Source organism: Rhinatrema bivittatum, chromosome 4, assembly GCF_901001135.1.
Source record: "Rhinatrema bivittatum chromosome 4, aRhiBiv1.1, whole genome shotgun sequence".
Lineage (NCBI taxonomy): Eukaryota > Metazoa > Chordata > Amphibia > Gymnophiona > Rhinatrematidae > Rhinatrema > Rhinatrema bivittatum.
In genome coordinates this window covers 37,511,842-37,532,030 of record NC_042618.1, presented here as the reverse complement: position 1 = coordinate 37,532,030, position 20,189 = coordinate 37,511,842, and the positions used below count along the sequence as shown (strand labels likewise).

At 45.1% G+C, this 20,189-nt stretch overlaps 1 protein-coding gene across 1 annotated transcript in view; it reads right to left on the bottom strand.

Annotated features, from left to right (window-relative positions):
* The window catches only part of DYNC1H1 (dynein cytoplasmic 1 heavy chain 1), a 378,125-nt gene that overhangs the window by 325,856 nt on the left and 32,080 nt on the right, over positions 1–20,189 (bottom strand). Inside the window, exons 5-10 of the mRNA XM_029597957.1 lie at positions 19,949–20,135; positions 6,657–6,928; positions 6,323–6,550; positions 2,518–3,594; positions 1,748–1,927; positions 1,317–1,466 (exon numbers count right to left, since the gene is read on the bottom strand). Of these exons, the coding sequence (XP_029453817.1) occupies positions 1,317–1,466; positions 1,748–1,927; positions 2,518–3,594; positions 6,323–6,550; positions 6,657–6,928; positions 19,949–20,135 (2,094 nt within the window). The remainder of the gene's footprint in view (positions 1–1,316; positions 1,467–1,747; positions 1,928–2,517; positions 3,595–6,322; positions 6,551–6,656; positions 6,929–19,948; positions 20,136–20,189) is intronic.

Sequence of the window (20,189 nt, the reverse complement as noted above, 5' to 3'; positions counted from 1 at the left end):
CGGGAAAAAAATGTTGTACTCACCGGCCGGTGGTATCTCATTTCATCCCCTATGCAGAGGATGAAATGAGATATTTTAAACTTTTTTTCTCTCAAAAGTTGTGAGGAAGTTCACACAGGGCTCCTTCACCGCGATCCTAACTGCAGCACGAAAAAACGAAGACTGAAGGGAGACCCCTGTGGCTCGAAGGATCATGGCATGCTAGGCATGCTCAGTGGGCTCAGTGTGCCAGTCAAAAGTTTCTAGAAACTTTGACAGAAAGTTTTCCGTGATAGGGCTCCGTCCAGTGACATCACCCATATGTGAGGACTAGTATCCTGCTTGTCCTGGGATAATTATCTTCACCGCCGCGCTCGTTTCTGCACCCGCAGCCTTTCAGCCACACTGGGGGCTAAGTCCATGCCGGGAACTGGCTATCGGACCCAGACACACCTCAGGAATTCTCAACTGGGGGAGGGACCCTTAGGTATCACTGCAGGAGAGCAGGGCTCGGTCTTCTTTAAGTTAATTTTGTTTCTTCTTTGCTGTAATTCTTAACACTAGTCTAGTGTGTGGGATAGAGTCCGCATCTGCTAGGAGATGGAGAGATACTGAAGAGCTGAGGTTACTGCAGTGGTATATCTAGAGTGACGTCAGCTTTGAAATCTGACTCAGTCTCCCATCTGCTAGCAGAAGAGCACAATACCCACTGATCCTGTGTCCATCTGGCTACATGTTAGGAAACTACAAATTACAGAAATTCTGAAGCCAGAACATGAACTGAGTGACAAACATTCCATTTAATCCAAAAGTGCTCTCAGATAATGATTTAGTAGTCGTCTTCCTATCTTTTAAGCAAGTTATTCCAAAAATGAGCCATGCCTTCAAATGAGGTCACCAAATCAGTGGATCGGCTAATAGGGCTGTTTTCCCTCCCTCTGGACCTTCACTCAAGACATAATCCCAGCAACTACATTCAGCATGTACATTCACTGATTGTTCTCTCCTGCACAGGCACTGAAAATGCATGCAGAAGGCAGGAATCTGATCACACACTGCTGCTGCTTTTCTACTTTGGAAGTGTGGGTGGAAGTGTGGAGAGGAGCGAAGTTCTGCTATTTTGTCTGGAGTCATTCAAATTTTCAAATGTTAAAATGGGGTCATACTGGATAAAAGTTTAAGTGCTGCTTTCATTATCATTTCTTAAAGTTTAACAAAAGTAGCCTGCAATTAATGATCTGCAAATACCCAGCAACACTGACACCATTTCAAAATCTACAAAAAAGGCTACTGCACATGCCACTGTATAACTTTGAAAAGTACTCCCAACATCTTACTTTAATCTTTGGTTCACCACCAGGTTTATGGCTGACTTGGGGAGCATCAGTATCCATATCAACTTCTGCTTTGTCATCAACCTGTCCTAGAAGAACTTGTGTCCAGGTCTTCAGTCCAGCTTGCAGACGAACTCCCAAGATTCTTTCAATCTAAAAAATAAATAAGATATAGATACTCCAAAAAGACAAAAACCTGAAATATATACCGCTAAATAAGAAATAGACAATATAATATATGTATCTGTTTAAAATGTTGGTTAAGTTTCCTTATTTTTCTATGACATGACTGGAAAGAAGTTTATTGCACATTCATATAATATGTTTGATGAGATCTCATCTACTGTACCCCACTGTCTAAATTTGAAAAAACCTATAAAGATAGGAGGTATATACATAATTAAAATTAAACAAGAAAAAAAAAAACAACTTACTTCCATGTCAAGTTTATTGACCCAAATGGGCAAATTGGAATATGAATGAAGATTCAAATCATCCACAGCTTTCTGAACTCTGTTCAGGATTTCTGAGAAAGTTTTGTGATCATACATGCATGTTTCCAAAGATCGAACCTCCAAGTCTATTTTTTCTTCAATTATTAGGAGATCATCCACCTAAGGGAAAATTTCAGTACAAACTGACATTATCTAATGATCTAATTTTCTCAAGTCTTTCATAGTCCTCAAGGAGGTACAACTGCTACGAATGCAAACCAAGAACTAAATTTGATTTTTCCCTGCTGAAAGTTTTCCATTATGTAATCCAATCTGAGATAATGCAGGGGCATGTTGAGTGATTCCAATATGCAACTATGAAGTAATACAAGAACGACAGAAGTAGACTGGCATCTCCTGTCTTCCCTTTAATGGCTTGATATAGGGCTAGCAATCAATTGTAAGCTTTAAGTGGAATGTAATTGATAGGGATTTCTACTCAAGCCACTGAGGAGCTGCTGCAGCAAATGGAGTATCCATTTCTTAAATCCCAATAAACAGCTCAATAAAAATGTTAATTTAGTTTTACTGGCGCATTTAACAAAAAAAAAAACCAAGGGACATTTTTATTTACCATTCACCACTCAGAACCTTCCTAGATTCTAATTTTGTCTAAAGGCACTGCTTCTCCAATTCATCATGTACTATATTAAAAATGATTTTTCCTTTGAGATTAAATCTTAAGGAAAACAAATTACATAGAAACAAACCTTTTCTTGGAAGTTGAAGACAGTCTCTGCCAGGCGCTGCACATATGGGTCAAGTTTATATGATTCCCAAACTAATGCAATTCCTTCTGCAACCAAAGCTTGGACTTCCTTTTTCAGACCAGCAACCAAGAGAGAGATGGTATTACGCTCTTCTACCTTTTCACATGTGCGTTCATATGTACGAACACTTTCTATCAGAGAAATAGCAAAGGGATAGAGTTGATTTGCTTGGTGAGCTTTGTTGACAATAGCTAGAGGGACACGAAAACCAAGCCACTTGAGATTCCGAACTTCTTTTGAAAGTGTAATGATCTCAGGAAGGAAGTTGACTTTTAATTTGAGGACATTCCCAGTTCGGCCTCTAGCACGAGTACTTTCAATTGTGAAGATACGTCCAGAAACACCAAGGTTACGTTGTTGAACCTTCCTAGCCCAGTCATCAAATATTTCTTGAGTGTTGAGCTTCATGCGAAAACTGTCACCATCTTGCTTCAATTTTTGACCTTCAACATGATTTTCCCAACCTTTCCCAAGGACATCTTCAACACGCTTCATGTAAGCCGTAAGCTGTCTGTCAATCTGTTTAGCCCAGATGATAGAACCAGAAACAGGAGGCAAATCACGAACATGACTCATTTTACAAGATTGACTTTGTGGGTACTGAACTTTAAATTTATCATGAAGAGATTCAATATCATCTTTTACACGTTGGATCAGCTGGGTTTGGTATTCTCTGATGGCACCTCGAATATGAGGTCTGACAAATAAGGCATTGAAGCGGGAAAAGATCCTGAACATTTCATTGGCATTCTTTGCTGTACCAAGCTGATCTCTGAGACGGGCAGTGATTCTAGTTTCAACCCGGTCGATTCGCTCATCATATCTTTTCAGTGCTGCTTCCCAAGCTTCTGTGCCCTCTTTGGAAACATCAAGTCCATCTACTTCCTTGACATTTTCATATGCAAGATTTACCTCTTCAATTGCATTTGCATCAGCAGCATCAAAAAGAACTTCTGCTACTTTCATATCTTGGGGTTCAGGTACTTCCCCCTGATTTTGTTGGTTTACTGCAGTGACCTATATAAATAAATAAATAAACTGCTATAATAGGTTGGCTGTGCAGACAAAGTCTAATCATCATCTTGCAAAACTAAATATTAAACCAGGAATATAACTATAGCAGTAAGTTCAGTATAATATGGCACGAAATTTTAGAATTTAAAAACACAGTGCATAAAAGACCTTGCACAGTGCAGTACAATTCCAAAGAAGAAAACATTTCAAAAAATCATTAACCAGGACCCCACCGTAGCTCCCACTCTACCCCCCTCCCAAGAAACATAGAATACCAACAAGGAGGAGCAGATACTGATTCGCTTTGGAATAGTATGGCTGCAGCTTCATCATCTTAATAGTGTAATTGAGAAATCTGGTGCTGAACCTCAATAACCTCTCCCAACTCCTCCCTCTGCAACAAGCAGAGAATCTTAGGGTCATTCCCCTCTGGAATCGAAGGAGCCCCGTGCCATCTCTGAGATCAACGTCCAGTGCCCCCGGATCCTTGACCAGCACTGCTGCCGCCAAACCTCCTAGAGGGTCCGAACTCCCTAATTCCTCCTCCAGTACTCCCAGGTGGGACGAACACTGAACCCCCAAGGATCTGGATTCTCTCGACCGATTAGGCCCTGCTCCTGTCCCCGATGATGGAAGGCCTGGACCTCGACCTGTGAGGGAATTGAGGGGCCCCCATCCCCCCAGCTAACCAAGGCCTAGACCCCAAGCTGCCCGAGGGAACTGAGGGGCACCCATACCCTCCTGAGCCAGGTAAGCCTGGTGAAGCAGGAGGATAAAATCTGGTGAAAAAACTCTTGCAGACGCAGGCAAGGGAGGGACCTAGTCTCCTCCTGGCCCCAGCAGCAAATTCTCTTGCCTATTGCGATGGGATAAAATTCCCGAACTACGGTCTACAAAAGAAACCAAATAAATAAAATAAATATTTGCCCCCATTGAAACCCCCTGCCCTTGTAAGGGACTCAGGTGGATCGGGGATAGCCACGGAGGGAGATCACCCTCCCCCTCCAAAGATGGTGGCGCGCACAAGTCAGACAAAATGGCCACCGCTCCCGCCATGCGAGAGCAGGCAAGATCAGTGCCCACAGCAACATCAAAATCGGGCCTGACCACGGCGCGCCTCTGCATCCTCCTCAGTTTCAGAAGCATCGGGAGAAAGAAGGGCCCTTCCCCTCCCGAAACGCATGCCGAACAGAGGCCTACTATGCCAAGATGTGCCGGGACCGCACCGCACGCGTGGCAAGCTGAGCTATGAACCATTCTCCCCCAGCCGAGAAAAAAACAAAAAAGTAAAAATAGCAAAAAAAAAACCTGCCTGAAAAACAGCAAACCGGGTGGGGGGGGGCCACCCCAGAGCCTTACCACTCACTCCTAAGCTTTTCTTCCTTCTTTTTTCAAAACTAACTACAAAAATTAACAGGGGAATCCCTCTTCTAAGGCTGAAGGGAGCTGACCAGCTCAGACCAGCCATAAGCCAGCAAGGAGAGAAAAAAAAAACCCTGAAGAAAAGAAAAAGGAATGTAAAGCTGGCAGAACGGCCTCTTGAGGGGAGGGATCTAGACCACCAGATTTACACCCCACGGATCAACTTGGAGCAAGCACTGACCGGTAGCTCATCCACCTCAACCGAGGAAGGCTCACTTGCAAAAAAAAAAAAAAGACTGCAAGTTTATGCACCAGCCTTCATCTGCTGGAGACAGAGAAATACTGAGCTACTGCAGGTGGCACCAGGGCTTATCAAGCAGTGTCAGCGAGGCTTTTCTCTGTCTCCATCTGCTGGCCGGGATGAATAAACCCAGGAGTCTGGACTGATCCGGGTACATACAGGGAACTGCCACTTCCTTCGCTCCCCCTCCCCCCCACTGGAAGGCCACATCTCCACTTGCACTGTGGCAAAGAGGTACCCTCCTCCACCCCTCACCCCCCAACATGCAATACCGCCCTGCTGTGGCAAAGAGGATACCTCGTCTCTTCCTCCCACCCGGTGGAGCGCATGACATGGCAGGGCTGCACAGAATCAAGCTTGGGGGGGGGGGGTGTTTACTGGCAGCACCTGCCCATCCATCACATGCCGTGTCGGAGGGGGCAGCGGTTACCCATATAATGGATTATCTTGCTTTTTTTTTTTTTTTAAGAGGTATATATGTTACAATAAAACAGCACTTGTGTTCACCTAGGTTTTTAAAACATTAAGTTGCCAGCTACTAACATGTTTAAGTAAGAACATTTGTCATGCAGAACCCTACTATGTAAACAGCAAGTTGAAATTAACTTCACAAGGGTCAATGGTCCATTATATGGATTTAGGTAACAAAGGGTTTTTTTGTTTTGTTTTTTTAAAGAGGAAAAAGTTTTTTAAAATAGAGTACTAAGTTTTAAGAATTTTTACACTGAACTGCACAGATACTGTTCAATTAGCTACTGGAAAGGGAAGATAAAATGTAAAAAGTGAATGCCTTCTAAGAAAAGAAAACAGGACAGAAACTGTTAAGAGTGCTTAAAGAACTGAGTTTGCATCAAAAGTTGAGAGCTCTAATCCCAAATCTGTCAGACTGGTGCCAGCAGGGAGTGAAAAATACTCCAATACAAAGGGCATGCCTGTCTGATTTGCTGGTTTCTATGTTTTCATGAGTTTATGTGGACCTCCATGAGGTCTCATGTTACTGTTAATATGCTGCTTCTCTTCAATAACTTATTTTGAAAAGAAATAAAAAGGGGGGAGGAATGGGATTACCTGTGGCCTGAGCACCCTCACAATAACAGCCCTGAGTTGTTCATGCTGGCGTCTAAATTTCCTCATTTGGTCAAGACGGGCTTGCAACTTCCGATGAGCAGGGTTGATACGCCAGACCATTTTCAGATTTTCTTCTCTCTTTCTTTTCACAATATCCCTCAGAAGCACTTGAAGTTTCTCATATTCATCATCCCAGGTCTGGAAGACTTCAAAACATGCTATCATCACCTGCAACAGCATGTCGGAAAAGAAGCTCAAGGATCTTAAATATCACATTTTTGACATTTTATTTCAGTTAATGGTAAATAAAACACTTAGTATGTAAGCCCAATACCTTTTCAAACTCTTCATAGGCCACGTGCATCAGTTTTCTTGTTCCCAGTACTTTCAGCAGCTGAGAACTTAGATCTCTTGAAATGGCCTCCACCAATCGAAGGGCCCTCTGAATAGGGTATTTGGTATTTCTGATTTTTCTCAAGTGGGTGAAAATTGCACCAAGTGCTTGTCTAATTTTATCAAGTTCCGTAGCAGACAACAAGTCATTCAGAGGAAAATCTTTCATCAGTGGGTTGTAATCATTTACAGTTTCCAAAGCCTGTTTGAGACCTACAATTTAAAGCAGGAAAAAATATTTGTCTGTGCCTTTGCTTAAACTATCATGGAACACAGCAAAAAAAAAATCCTGATATTACCTAAAATGATGTTACCAACAAAAATATTTAGAGTTACTCTTGAAAGCTATTTAAGAACTACAACATCAACAAGACTACAATTTGACTCCAACATCAGGAGAGTGGATGCTGCGTTAATATACTTGCCATAAAAAATTTGAGCGACTCCAGGAAATAAAAGCTGGAAGCCAATCACTGTAGGACTAAGTTACAAACTATCACCACTATTTCCAGATCTGGCAAAATGAAAAAGATATACAAGATGCAAAAACCATCTAAGAATGATTAAAGAAACTGTCCTCCCAGGAACATTTTACCTGTTCCCAATGATACTCAAAATGGGGATCTAGGCAGTACCATCTCTGGTATTTTTGCTTACAAATATTTCTGGGCTCACTGGTAGGTTTTAAAAATCACTAGTAATTACTAGCATCTTCATTCAAGATACCAGAGATTTCTGAAGATTAGACTAAGGAAATTACCTTCCTCCTCCATCCTCAGCGCCATGGCTAGCTCTTTAGATTTAACCTGCACCTTCATTGGTTGCTCAAGGTGAGTTACCTTCAGGCACAGGAGTTATTTCCCTGCCTCAGGGGCCGATGCAATACAGTGCGCTCAACCGAGCACACTGTTTAACCCGCTGTCGGACGCGGGTTAAATAGGCGCTAATCCACCTCCTGATGCAATAGGGGGATTAGCGTCTATTTAACGCGCGTCTGACGCGGAGTGAATGAGTTAGCGCTCATTCACTCCAAATGCAAAAAAATAAATGTGCGTCTCAGACGCACATTTATCGCTCAGCTATTAGCGCCTATCTGGAGCAGGCATTAATAGCTGTGCGCTTTCAGATTTCATTAATCTCTGCCGGCCGCTTTGAAGACCGACCCTGGTATGCTCGGCGTCTGTTTTTATAACTGGCTGACTGCAGTTATGAAAACAGACGCAGAGTTTATCGGCGGTGTTCATAACCAGCAGACTGCCAGTAACCTTAGTGCCTCCTTGCTAGCGCGACCCCCTAATTTGCGTATTGCATGGCACCCACCCTTGCAGGCGCTGAAAAGCCAGCACCCGCTTTCTGCGAAAAATATTGCATCAGCCCCTCAGAGAGCTAAAAATCTAAGTTTGTACCTGAGGCAATGGAGGATGAAGTGATTTAACTAGAGTCACAAGAATCATCTGTGGGATTTGAACCCTGGTTTCCCCAGTTCTCAGTCTTCTGCTCTAACCACTAGGTTACTTCACCACTCATATTCCTCCCCGCGACAAAAAAAAAAAAAAGATTTCAGCTGCCAAAAATTACTTTTAAAATGAGAAACCTCAAGATTTTCCCCAACATCAAATATCAAACTACCCACACTACCTTTTCTTTCAATGATGTTGTGATGGAATATATATCCACCATGGAAAAAATAGGTTCCAGCAGGATAGAAGCACCCTCTGAAGGGTCTGCATGTGAGCGAAAGCCCAGGGAACTAGATCCAATGTAGACACCACAGACCCAGGACCTACAAAATCTCAAACCCTAGGCACAGAGCCTTAATCAGCAAACCTGTCTCTGCAGCTTCATCACCCTGTCCACCCTAAGAAACACCTTGCCAAATTTGGCATTGAAACGAGCCCCCAGAAACTCCAGGGATTAACATGGAATGAGGAAACAATCTTCAAACTCTCCATGACCCTCTATACTGCCTGTAGAAAAAGGTCTGACAACTTTGCCCAAATGAATCAGTCATCCATATATGGATGCACCAAAACTTCCTTCCGAAGTTCTGCTGCCACCACCACCACCCACCTTGGTGAATGTATGTGGCGCTGTTGCTAACCAAAAAGGAAGGGCATGAAGAGAACATGATCCTCCAGAATCATAAACCTTAGAAACCTCTGGTGCTCTGGTCAAATTGGTATATGCAGATATGCCTCGATTAGATCTAAGAACATCAGAAACTCTCCTTTGCAGACCACTCCAATAACTGATCAGAGTCTCCATATGAACCATGGCACCCTGATAGCGTTTATTCACCTTCTGTAAATCCAGAATTGGCCTATTTCCCTCCTTTTGGAACCATGAAGTAAATGGAATACCTTCCTTTTCGCTGTTCCTCTTGGGGAACTGGTACTATGGTCCCCAAGTGCTACAATAAGTCCACCATATCTCGAACCACCTGCTGTTTGGCATGGGGAGTATAAGGAGAGATGACATAAGCCTCTCACACTAACCAAGCAAATTCTAATGCAATGCAAATCTCTTATCACTTCTAGGACCTACTGGTCCATTGTGATTTTGACTCACCCTTTGTAAAGAAAGGGCTAACTGCCCTCTGACAGCCAGAAGGAAAGAGTGGACAAGCATCATTTCCTTGTAATGACTTGGATCCCATGGCTCCCTGGCTGGCCTCTGTCCGCTCTGACAGGACTGCCCTCTGCCCAAGCTTAATCTCAGAGCAGTGGCAGGGTCTCTATTCTGCTGGTAAAGGCCTCTTTCCACCCTCTGGCCTATCCTTGGACTCTAAGTGGTGTTTTACCAACTGCTCTAAGTCCTTCCCAAACAAGAGCTTGCCCTTGAATGGAAGAGCACCTAAAAGACTTGGATCAGATATGCGCTGACCAATTCCTCAATCACAGCAGTCTTCTGGCCAAAATCACAGACATTATAAACCTGGTGGACATCCTAATCAGATCATATAAGGTGCCCACCACATAGGCTACTGCCACTTCCAAACACTGAGGCCAAGGAGGTAGTATCCTTCACTTGTAATTGCTGTATCCAGCACAAAGAGGTCCTCTGCATAAAAGTGCTGCATAACGCCGCCCAGATGCCCAAAGCAGAAATGTTAAAAATCCTTTTGAGCTCAATTTCCAAGTTTCAGTCCTGTGTGTCATTCAGTGCACCGGAACCTGTTACTGGTATGGTGAGTTTCTTGGTCACTGCTGAGACAGATGCATCCACCTTTGACAGCTTCCAAAAGTTCAAGGGCCTAGACTCCAGCAGGAGATACAACTTTGTCATTTCCCTTCTTACCTATAAGCCGATCTCCAGAGTCTCCCACTACCAACTTCAATGACTTGAGGATGGGGGAAGGCAATCACTGGACCTCTCAAATCGTCCATGATGGGATTCACCTCCTGTGGCAGTTTGATGCCTAGCTCTTTCAGTACATAGGGAACAAATAGCCACAATTCCTCTTCCTGAATAGCCAGATAACCTTGGGTCATCCCCCTCTGCTACCAGCACCTCCTCGGAATCTGAGGGGGGATTCTCCTCCTGCCTTATCCCCGGCCACATTAAGTCATGCACGAGTGGTCCCAGAGTTCTGAGGTCCTTCTGGAGGAGGATTCTGAGGTCTCGCTAGCATTTTACTCCTCCATAAGGCCTTTCTGGCCAGCGGGAGAGAGGCACTCATCCCCAAAGTTGTCCACATGAACAGGGTCAATGAGTATTTTGTGGGTACTTGACCCAGAAGGGCAGCTCCAGGGAGGACTTAGAGGGCACCAGTGGACCGGCAGATGACTGTCTGATAGAGGACTCACCATAGGATCATTCAAAATGCACTCAACGTTTCTCACACCGGCCGGCCCTTGCAGATGTAAACCGAAGCTATCTTCTAACTAGCGAGCCTTGTTTCCCTTCTTTGGAAGCCTTGTTTCCCTTCTTTGCTCCACTGAACAGGACAAACACATGAACTGATCTCCAAAAGGGATTAGTCACCTTGAGATAACGCAAAAGGATACGACGTACATCCAATAAGTAAAGTTCTCTAGCCATCGAAGAATCGGCTGCAGAGTTTGAAAAGGCAGGAAGCTCAACCACCTGTGATTAAGGTGAAAGGAGGAGACTATCTTCGGCAAAAAAGGAAGGAACTGTGCGTAAAGAGACTCCATCATCCGAAAAACAGAGGAGAGGAAAGGGTCCCTACACAACACCGCTTGCAGCACAAAAATTAGCCTAGTCGAACAGATGGCCATCAGAAAAACAGTTTTCAGGGTTAAATCCTTTAACAATACCTCTGCATTGGCTCCAAAGAGGGCCCACATAGCACCCGAAGAACCAAATTCAAATTCCATGCCAGACAGAGCTGCACCAGATGACTCAGATGCTTTGCCCCTCTCAGGAAACAAGCCACATCCGGATGAGATGCCAGTGGTCTTCCCTGAATCCTGTCGCATAGGGAACCCAAAGCTGCTATCTGGACCTGAAGAGAATTATATGCATGAATTAGATAACCCGCACTGCAGAAAAATTCCAAGATCTGCAGGACATCCACCTCTAAGGGCTGTACTCTATTCAGCAAACACCAGGATTCAAATACTCTCCACACCTGGACATAAGTCATTTAAGTGGAAGGTCTCCTCGCCTGAAGCATAGTTGCAATCACCGGCTCCAAATATCCCTTCAAACGGAGCCACCAGACAGAAGCAATCCTCCCAATTTGAAAATACAGGTCCCTGGCGAAGTAACCCTGATAGATAAGCCAAACGAACGGGTCAGTCTAGCGCAAGACGCAGGTGGTCTGTAAACCATGGACAACGCAATCACTCAGGCGCTACCAGAATCACCCTGCCCAGATGAACTTTGATGCACCACAGCACCCGTCCAACGAGGCGGGCCATGGAGAAAATGTACAGCAAGAGGTGCGTCAGCCACAGTTGAACGAGAGCATAGATGTCTTCCGTCTGACCTCTCATCTGTACTGAAAAAGCAATCTGTTTTTGCATTTGCAGGAGTCATCATGAAGTCTACCACTGGTTTTCCCCACTTTGTTTGCAACAAGGCGAAGGCTTCCACTGACACCCCCCACTCCCATAGATCCAGATGCTGTCTGCTGAGGAAGTCCGCTTACACATTGTCCACTCCAGCCACATGAGAAGCAGCTAGTCTCTCCAGATGTTTCTCCGCACACACGAACAGTTCCAGCGCTTTCAATGCCACTAGACGACTCTTCGTACCACCCAAGCGATTGATGTATGCTACTGATGCATTGTCTGAGAATACTTGCACTGATTTGCCCTGAACGAGCAGAAGAAATGCCAACAAGGCCTTGAGCACGGCCCTGGTTTCCAGTCGATTAATCAACCAAGCCGCCTCTGACGACCATTGACTCTGGGCCGATTTCCCCAAACTGCCACCCATCCAGAGAGGCTGGCATCCATGGTTATCAGTACTCAGTCGGGTATTTCCAAATCCACTCCCTTCGAGATTGTGCCGCGATAGCGGCCACAAGAGACTGAACCTGGCATCCTCTGGTAATGGTAAAGGAAGCTGAAATTCCTCCAACAGCGGATTCCACCGGGATAAGAGCCCCCTGTAAGAGGACGCATGTGAGCAAAAGCCCATGGCACTAAATCCAGCGTATAAGCCATGGATCCCAGGACCTGCAGGTAATCCCCAGACTTTGGGCACCGCCATGCTCTGCAACTGAAGAACCTGACTCTGCAGCTCGAGGACTTTCTCCGAAGTCAGGAACACCTTCCCCAATCGGGTATCAAAGCAAGCACCCAGATACTCCAAACATTGAGTCTGCTTCAGATGACTCTTTGTGAGGTTTAGTCACCAATTCCAAGAAGCTGGAGAACCCGCTGAACTGAATGATCACACTCTACTTCAGACTTCACTTGACTCAGCCAATCGTCCAGATATAGGTGTACCAGGATGCCCCCCCTTCCTGAGAGCCACAGCCACTACTACCATCACACCTTTGTGAATGTGCACGATGCAGTCCACCAACCCAAAGGAAGAGCTCAAAATTTGGAAATGCTCTCCCAGAACTTTAAATCTCAGGAAACCTCTGATGCTCAGGTCAAATAGGGATATGAAGGTAGGCCTTCACAGATCCAGAGATGCTAGAAACTCCCTTTGCGCACCGCCACTATCACTGTACGCATCTCCATCCAAAACCGCAGCACCCAGAGGGGAGCATTCACCTTGTGCAGATCGAGAATGAGCCGAAAGGTCCCTTTCCTTCTTTGGCACCATGACACACTGGATACCTGCCCTGTCCCCTCTGCTGGCACCAGAACAATGGCACATAGGAGCTGTAAGCGCTGGAGAGTCAAAAGGCAATTAAGTTGCCTGAAGACAGGAAGGGTCCTAGGAAGTCTTTTCTGTCACGAGCCCGTTTTCAAGAGGCTAGGAGGATTTGAGTGGGCAGAGCCCTTCAAAAGCTTCGCAGAAACAGTTCAGGCAAACAGCAGCCCCTTCGGAATCAGTGCAGGTCCCCGAAAGGATGGTGGGTCCCAAGGGGGGAAACAGAAGTAAGGTCAGATCATGAAGGTGTGAGGTTCCACTCCTCTCAGGAGGCTACTGGATGAAAGTGCTTTTTTTTTTTTTTTACGAGGAGTGGACCAGAACATCAGAACGGTGGGTCCTGTAGGTGGCACGAGACTGTTATGCCTTAATTTTCTCAACCAGTCAGGAACATCTTTTGTAGTTTCCTGCTGTCTCCCGGAGCAAGCAGCACAAAAAAAACACAAACATACCTGCTCCTCGACTCTGCACAAAAAAAAACTCTGCTGTAGCCTCTCTCCTGGCTTCACTGCTTTTTTTTTGGGGGGGGGGTTGGGGTGGTTTTTTTTTTTTTTTTTTTAAAGAAACAGGGCCTGCTTATGGAGGCACACTGAGGGAGCGAAGGTCCAGAGAGGGAGAGGGATCCAGGGCTCCTGGCTATCTAACCCCCTACCAAAAAAGGGCCAAGTCCTGAGAGGGATTGCCAACCCCCCGTTTGCCCTACTCTACCTAAGGGATGGCCCATGAAGGAACTTATCTCGGGGAGCTGAATCTTCATCCCTTTCCCCACCCCCACCACACCCTCCAGACTGCAGGAATGCACCTCTACCATTTTCTGGAGACAAATACTGAGGGACTGCAGGTGGCACTCTGTTTTGTAGTAGTGCCTCAAAGTTTTGTTCTCTGCCTCCATCTGCTGGCAGGGATGCATAAACCCACTCGTCTAGACTGATACGGGGTGCGAACAAGAACGTATATTTTCCATATTGGGTCCAAAGCTTTGGAATTCTGAGATTTTACATTTGATACCAGAAAAAGCAGAGTTGCTTACCTGTAACAGCTGTTCTCACAGGACAGCAGGATGTTAGTCCTCACATATGGGTGACATCAGGATGGAGCCCAATCACAGAAAACATTTGTCAAAGTTTCTAGAACTGACTGGCACCTAGTGGGCATGCCCAGCATAGCACCAACCCTGCATCCAGCAGGGTTCCCCCTTCAGTCTCATCTTAGTAAAGGTACATGCGAAAAATAAGACGACGTAACAAACCCAACACCGCGGGGTGGTGGGCGGGTTTTGTGAGAACACCCATTACAGGTAAGCAACTCTGCTTTCTCACAGGACAAGCAGGATGGTAGTCCTCATATGGGTGAGTACCGAGCTGAGGATGCCCGAGCAATGCACCAAATGTACCCAAAGACATGCAACAGGCACAGCAACTGGGGTGGAAATTTGGTTAAAAGGGATCCTGATCCCTGATGGCTCGGTGGAAGGATGTTGGTACATTAATTGGCAAAGTAGTTGCAAATAAGTTGCGAAGGACAGACTGGCCGAAGATGGAATCTTGTCTGCCAGCCTTGTCTAAGCAATAATGGGCTGCAAAGTATGGAAAGAGCTCCAGGTAGCAGCTTTACAAATGTCAGTAAGTGGCACCGAGCGGAGGTGCACTACTGAGGTCGCCATGGCCCTGATAGAGAGTGTGCCTTGACACGGTCTTGAAGCGGAATGCCTGCCTGCTGATAGCAAAAGGAAATACAGTCCACTAACCAGGAGGATATGGTCTGCTTTCCCATGTTTACCCAATTTGATGGAATTAAAAGAGACAAACAATTGAGTGGACTTTCAGTGGGCAGCTGTACGGTCTAGGTAAAAAGCTAGAGCACGTTTACAGTCGAGAGTATGCAGAGCCTGTTCTCCTGGATCTGAATGGGGCCTGGGAAAGAAAGTGGGTAGTATAATGGATAGATTAATATGAAACTCAGATACTACCTTAGGCAAAAACTTAGGGTGAGTGCGGAGTAGTACCCTGTCAAGCAGAAGTTTAGTGTAAGGTGGGTAGGTGACTAAGGACTGCAACTCACAAACTCTGCGAGCAGATGTGATCGCCAGAAGAAAAATCACCTTCCAGGTTAGATAGCGGAGATCACAGGATTGGAGAGGCTCAAACGGCGGTTTCATGAGCTGCCCCAAAACCACGTTAAGGTCCCAAGAAGGGGCCAGAGGGAGCAATAGAGGTTTTAGGTGCAGCAAGCCCCTCAAAAAGCATGTTACCAGGGGTTGTACCAATATGGAGACATCCCCAACACATTTATGGAAGGCAGCCACCGCACTGACATGAACCCTGACAGAGGAAGTTTTCAGGCCTGACAGGTGCCAGAGATAGTCAAGAAACTTCGCTGTGGGGTTGAGGGACCACTCGTGCGGTTGAAAAGTGCAATTCAGCTTGTCTGCCAACATTGTCCACTCCCGGCAAGTAGGTGGCCATGAGGCAAATAGAGTGGGGAAAAAGCCTCTGCCCATATCTGTGCAGCTTCCTGACACAGGAGGTAGGAGCCTGTTCCCCCTTATTTGTACCACGTGGCCACCTGGTTGTCTGTTTGAATCAGGATGACCTTGTTGGTGAGGTAATCCTGAAAGACCCTGAGAGCATATCTGATTGCACGAAGCTCTAGGAAATTTATCTGGTGTTTGGCTTCCTCTGGAGACCAGATGCCCTGAGTTTGCAGGTTTGCAACATGTGCACCCCAGCTGAGGCTGGAGGCATCTGTTTTCAAGGTTATTTGAGGTTCTACAACCTGAAATGGAAGGCCTTGAAGAAGACTGAATTGATTTATCCACCAAACCAGTGATAAGCGGAGCTGGTTGGTGATGTGGACAATAGTGGACATTGGCTGAGAAGACTGAATCCACTCTGATTTTAGAGTCCCCTGCATTACTCTCATGGCAAGGCGGGCCATCGGCGTGACATGCACTGAGGAGGCCATATGACTCAGAAAGTGACGTGCAGTTGAGTGTTGTCGAGACTATAGTTGATGGGCCAGAGAAGTGAGAGTGAGCCCAATCCCGGGATAGGAAGGCTTTTGCTTTTAAAGTGTCCAAGTCGGCCCCTATGAACGATAGGGTTTGAGATGGAACTAGCCTGAATTTCAGATAGTTTATGAGGAACCCTAGGGAGATCAGGTGATCGAGAAGGTGAGAGTGGTCGGATGTTCCCCACATCAGCCGAGGTGGGGAATCCGGTGGAACGGTGAGGAAGTTGAGGTGGTAACCTTGAGTCACCTCAGCTAGTACCCACTGATCTGTCGTGATCGTGTGCCTGGAGAAACGACCTCTGGAAGCCGGAGGGTAATATCTCCTCGGTTTATATGCAGGTCTCTTGAAGTCTCTTCTGAAAGATCTCTTGAAAGAGGAAGAGTAATCAGAAGGTACTAAGGAGAGTTGGCAGACAGTCTCATGGCGGTCCTTGAGCTGCGCCACTGTTTCTTGAATCTTTTCACTGAAAAGATTAATACCAACACAGGGTAAGTCAGCTAACCTATCCTGTACTTCTGGCCTGAGGTCAGAAGACTTGAGCCAGGCCCATCTTCTTGCACTTATTCCTGCTGCAGAGACTCTAGAGGCAGTGTCGAAGATGTCATATGCAGCACGGACCTCATGCTTGCCAGCATCTAGACCTTTTTGAGTAAGGGTATGAAACTGGTCTTGAGACTGTTCCGGTAGAGATTCAGAAAAATCTTGGATCTTTTTGAACAGGTCCCTATTATGTTGAGTCATATATAATTGGTAGGAAGCAATACGAGAAATTAGCATTGAACCATGAAATCACATCTGCCCAATGCAGCCAGGAACTTTTGTTCTTTTCCTGGAGGTATAGAAGAATGAGGCTTGGACCATCTTGCTCTTTTCTGGGCTGACTCCATAACCACCGAGTGATCTAGCTGTGATTGTTGAAAACCAGGAGCTGACTGTACTAAGTAAGTAGCATCTGTCTTGCAATTGACAGGTGGTACAGAACCTGGATGCTCCCAATTTCTTTTCAATAGATCAATATGGATCTCATGTACTGGAATAGACTATTTCCTTAGGAGCATCAATGAACTGGAGTAATTCTAGCATCTTGTGCCTGGAGTCCTCTGTCTGAAGCTGAAATGGAATTGTTTCAGACATCTACTTTATAAAATTAATGAAAGACTAATCCTGTGGAGGAGAACGTCTTCTTTCATCAGGAGGAGAGGGCTGTGAAGGTAGATCATCAGTGTCCTGGGCCGTGTCATTGGTCCAGGGATCATAAGGCTTGTCACCAGCTCCCATGGGATCATCAGATGGGAGAAACAATGCTAATCCTGAAGGTCCAGGCCTAGGCATCGATGGAATCTGAGGTGGCACCAAAGGCATCGACGGGGGCACCGATGGAATCCGTGACGATGGACGCATTGGTGGCAGCACTCCGGAGGGCGGAATGGAGATCGGTGCTTCTTCATCTGATAAGGGTATCTGTATGGAAAGAATTGGAGCCACTGGCTCCCTCGGATCCACCGGAAGGGCACAGATTAATGCATCCATTCTAACCAGTAGCAGTGCAAGAGCCATGGGTATTGGGTCGGTGACCGGCTTGGGAACCGGCACCAGTATCGATGGAGGTTTGAGCCCCTGGAGTGCTTTTCCGATGGCCTCTTGGATCATCCAATTCAATTCCTTGCGGAAACCTGGAGCGTGGAGCCCCGGATCCGGAGTAAGAGGCAGCACTGGTGTAGCCGGAGGGTCCACCGGTGAAGGTGGAATCGCGGATCCCTGCACCACTGAAGGTGGGGATCGCCTCGGTGACCCGGTCACAGAAGATGGGGCCTTTTCTGGACAGGATTTCTTTGTCGGTGGCTCAGACATCGATGCCAAGGGCTTGCCTGTATTGGTGGCCTGAGCTTTTCGGTGGCGGTGTCGACATTTTTCATGGTGTTCTCCCCAGTCCTTTTCCCGCGGAGAGACAGGAGTAGACAACCGTGGAGTCTAAGCTGGTCAGGCAGCAGCAATTTCACGGTGCTGGCGCAAAGTAGATTGCACTGGTTCGGATGACGAAGCTATCGATTGGAGTCTGGATTTTAGACCGAAAGAAGTTCCATCTTCTCCAGCCGAGCCTTGCGACCTTTTGGTGTCATTTGGGCACATTTGGTGCAAGCTAGGACATCATGGGCGGACCCCAAATCATGCAGACCGTATGAGGATCAGTGATGGACATTGTTCAAGTGCAGTCAGGGCACCGATGGAAACCTGATGCCATGGCCTCGACAAAATTTAGCCGCAGTGCGGTCGATGGCCGGTAGGCCACGAGGGAAAAACTGGACGGGAATAGACCGGAAGCAGGTAAAAAAAAAACCAAAAACTTACCGTTCGACCGCAGAGTAAAATTATCGAATGGGGGACCCCTGTGTGGTAAAAATTTTGAAATTTTCTTGAAGAAGTTCCATAAGGAGAATTCCTGTCAGGAATATCTGGAGAGCTCCTTAACCCGCATGGCTACTGCTGCGCGGAAAAAAGAAGACTGAAGGGGGACCCCTGCTGGATGCAGGGTTGGTGCTATGCTAGGTATATGCCCAGTAGGTGCCAAAGTTCTAGAAACTGACTAAAGTTTTCAGTGATTGGGCTCCATCCTGATGTCACCCATATGTGAGGACTACCATTCCTGCTTGTCCTGTGAGAAAGATTTAAATGCGAGTTAAAAACATGGCTATTCAAAAATGCATAACCCAACAATCAGAATATAAGAGAACTACAATATCAAAAAGAACAAGATACTTGAAGCATGAAAAATAAAAATATAACAAGAGAATGTAAGAATCTCAATACAATGTACTGACATACAATATTTGTTATATTTTCATGTACTATGTGCCTTATGTATATGGGAAGTGGTTAATATGTATTGGAACATTTGATATATGTTAATTCCTGTTTATGAATACTACCCTTATAAACAGTCTATATTTGTTGATTTATAGTTATGTTACTTCTATAAACTGTTGTGATCTTGATATGGAATGACAGTTTATAAAATATTTAAATAAAACAGATAAAAATCAAATTATAAAATCTGCACAACACTACACTGCACTACTGATATGCCTGAGCTCAACCGGAAGAGCATACCACAGTAATGGCCCTATGTATGAAATCCTCTGAAACGTGTGTCGAAATCTATACTCACGTAAGGCCGGGACAACTAATAAATGATCATCTGATGACCTCAATGCATGAGCAGAATTTGGTTAACTATTTAGATTACAAGGATTGTCAGATTAAAGATGTTTACAAATTGTCACTATTTTAAATTGAATTTTCCACTGTACTGAAGTCAGTGGAGATCTTGCAACTTTGGCAAAATGTGTTACCTGAGCTTAGTGCCAGTGAGTTACATTGCAGCTGCTTTCTGGACCAGTTGAAGTATTTGTAGCAAATATTTTGGAAAACCTATATACAAACCATTACTGTAATTTAACTAATTGCTAAAGCCTGCAAAAAACAGTTCCAAAATCTTCTGTTGCTATTAATTTTAGTCGTATCAGCATATAAAAATGCTAGCTTAGCCAGAATACACCCAAAGTTCTTGCCACATATGTAACAGGCAAGTTAATGCCATCAACACTGTTCTCTGTTACCTGTATATCCCAATTTAGCCTACCCTCTTTTTTAGCTATTCCCTACATTTATTCATGTTATTTTGACGAGTTATTGTTGTCTATTTAATATTTATATTTATGTTCTTATGTTCAGAAACTCTGTTTAATGTAACGCCTTAACCGCGACAGTTTTGTTCTATGGAAACAGACCTGATTTGATATTTGTATCGAGAATGTCGGTATATAAAAATCATAAATAAATAAATAAATCATACTACAAAAGAAAGAATTCCGAATGCTCAATACAAGCATGTCAGATTATGCTTTCCAGACTGTACTAACCTGTATCTGTATCAAAGCTGACAGTAGCATGGAAACGTTTGCCATGTTTCAAGATGTCTAGAGTTAAGAGAACCTCTGAGCTTTCACGTTTTTCCTGAATGCGGAATAATGCACGCTCCAGATTTAGCCAAAAACTGATTTCCTGTAAGGCGGTTCCTGATGCAGGGTCTCTATCAAGTTTGGTCACCTTTAAAATGAAAATTAAAAAAAATCTTACATTAACACAAAATATTACACTACC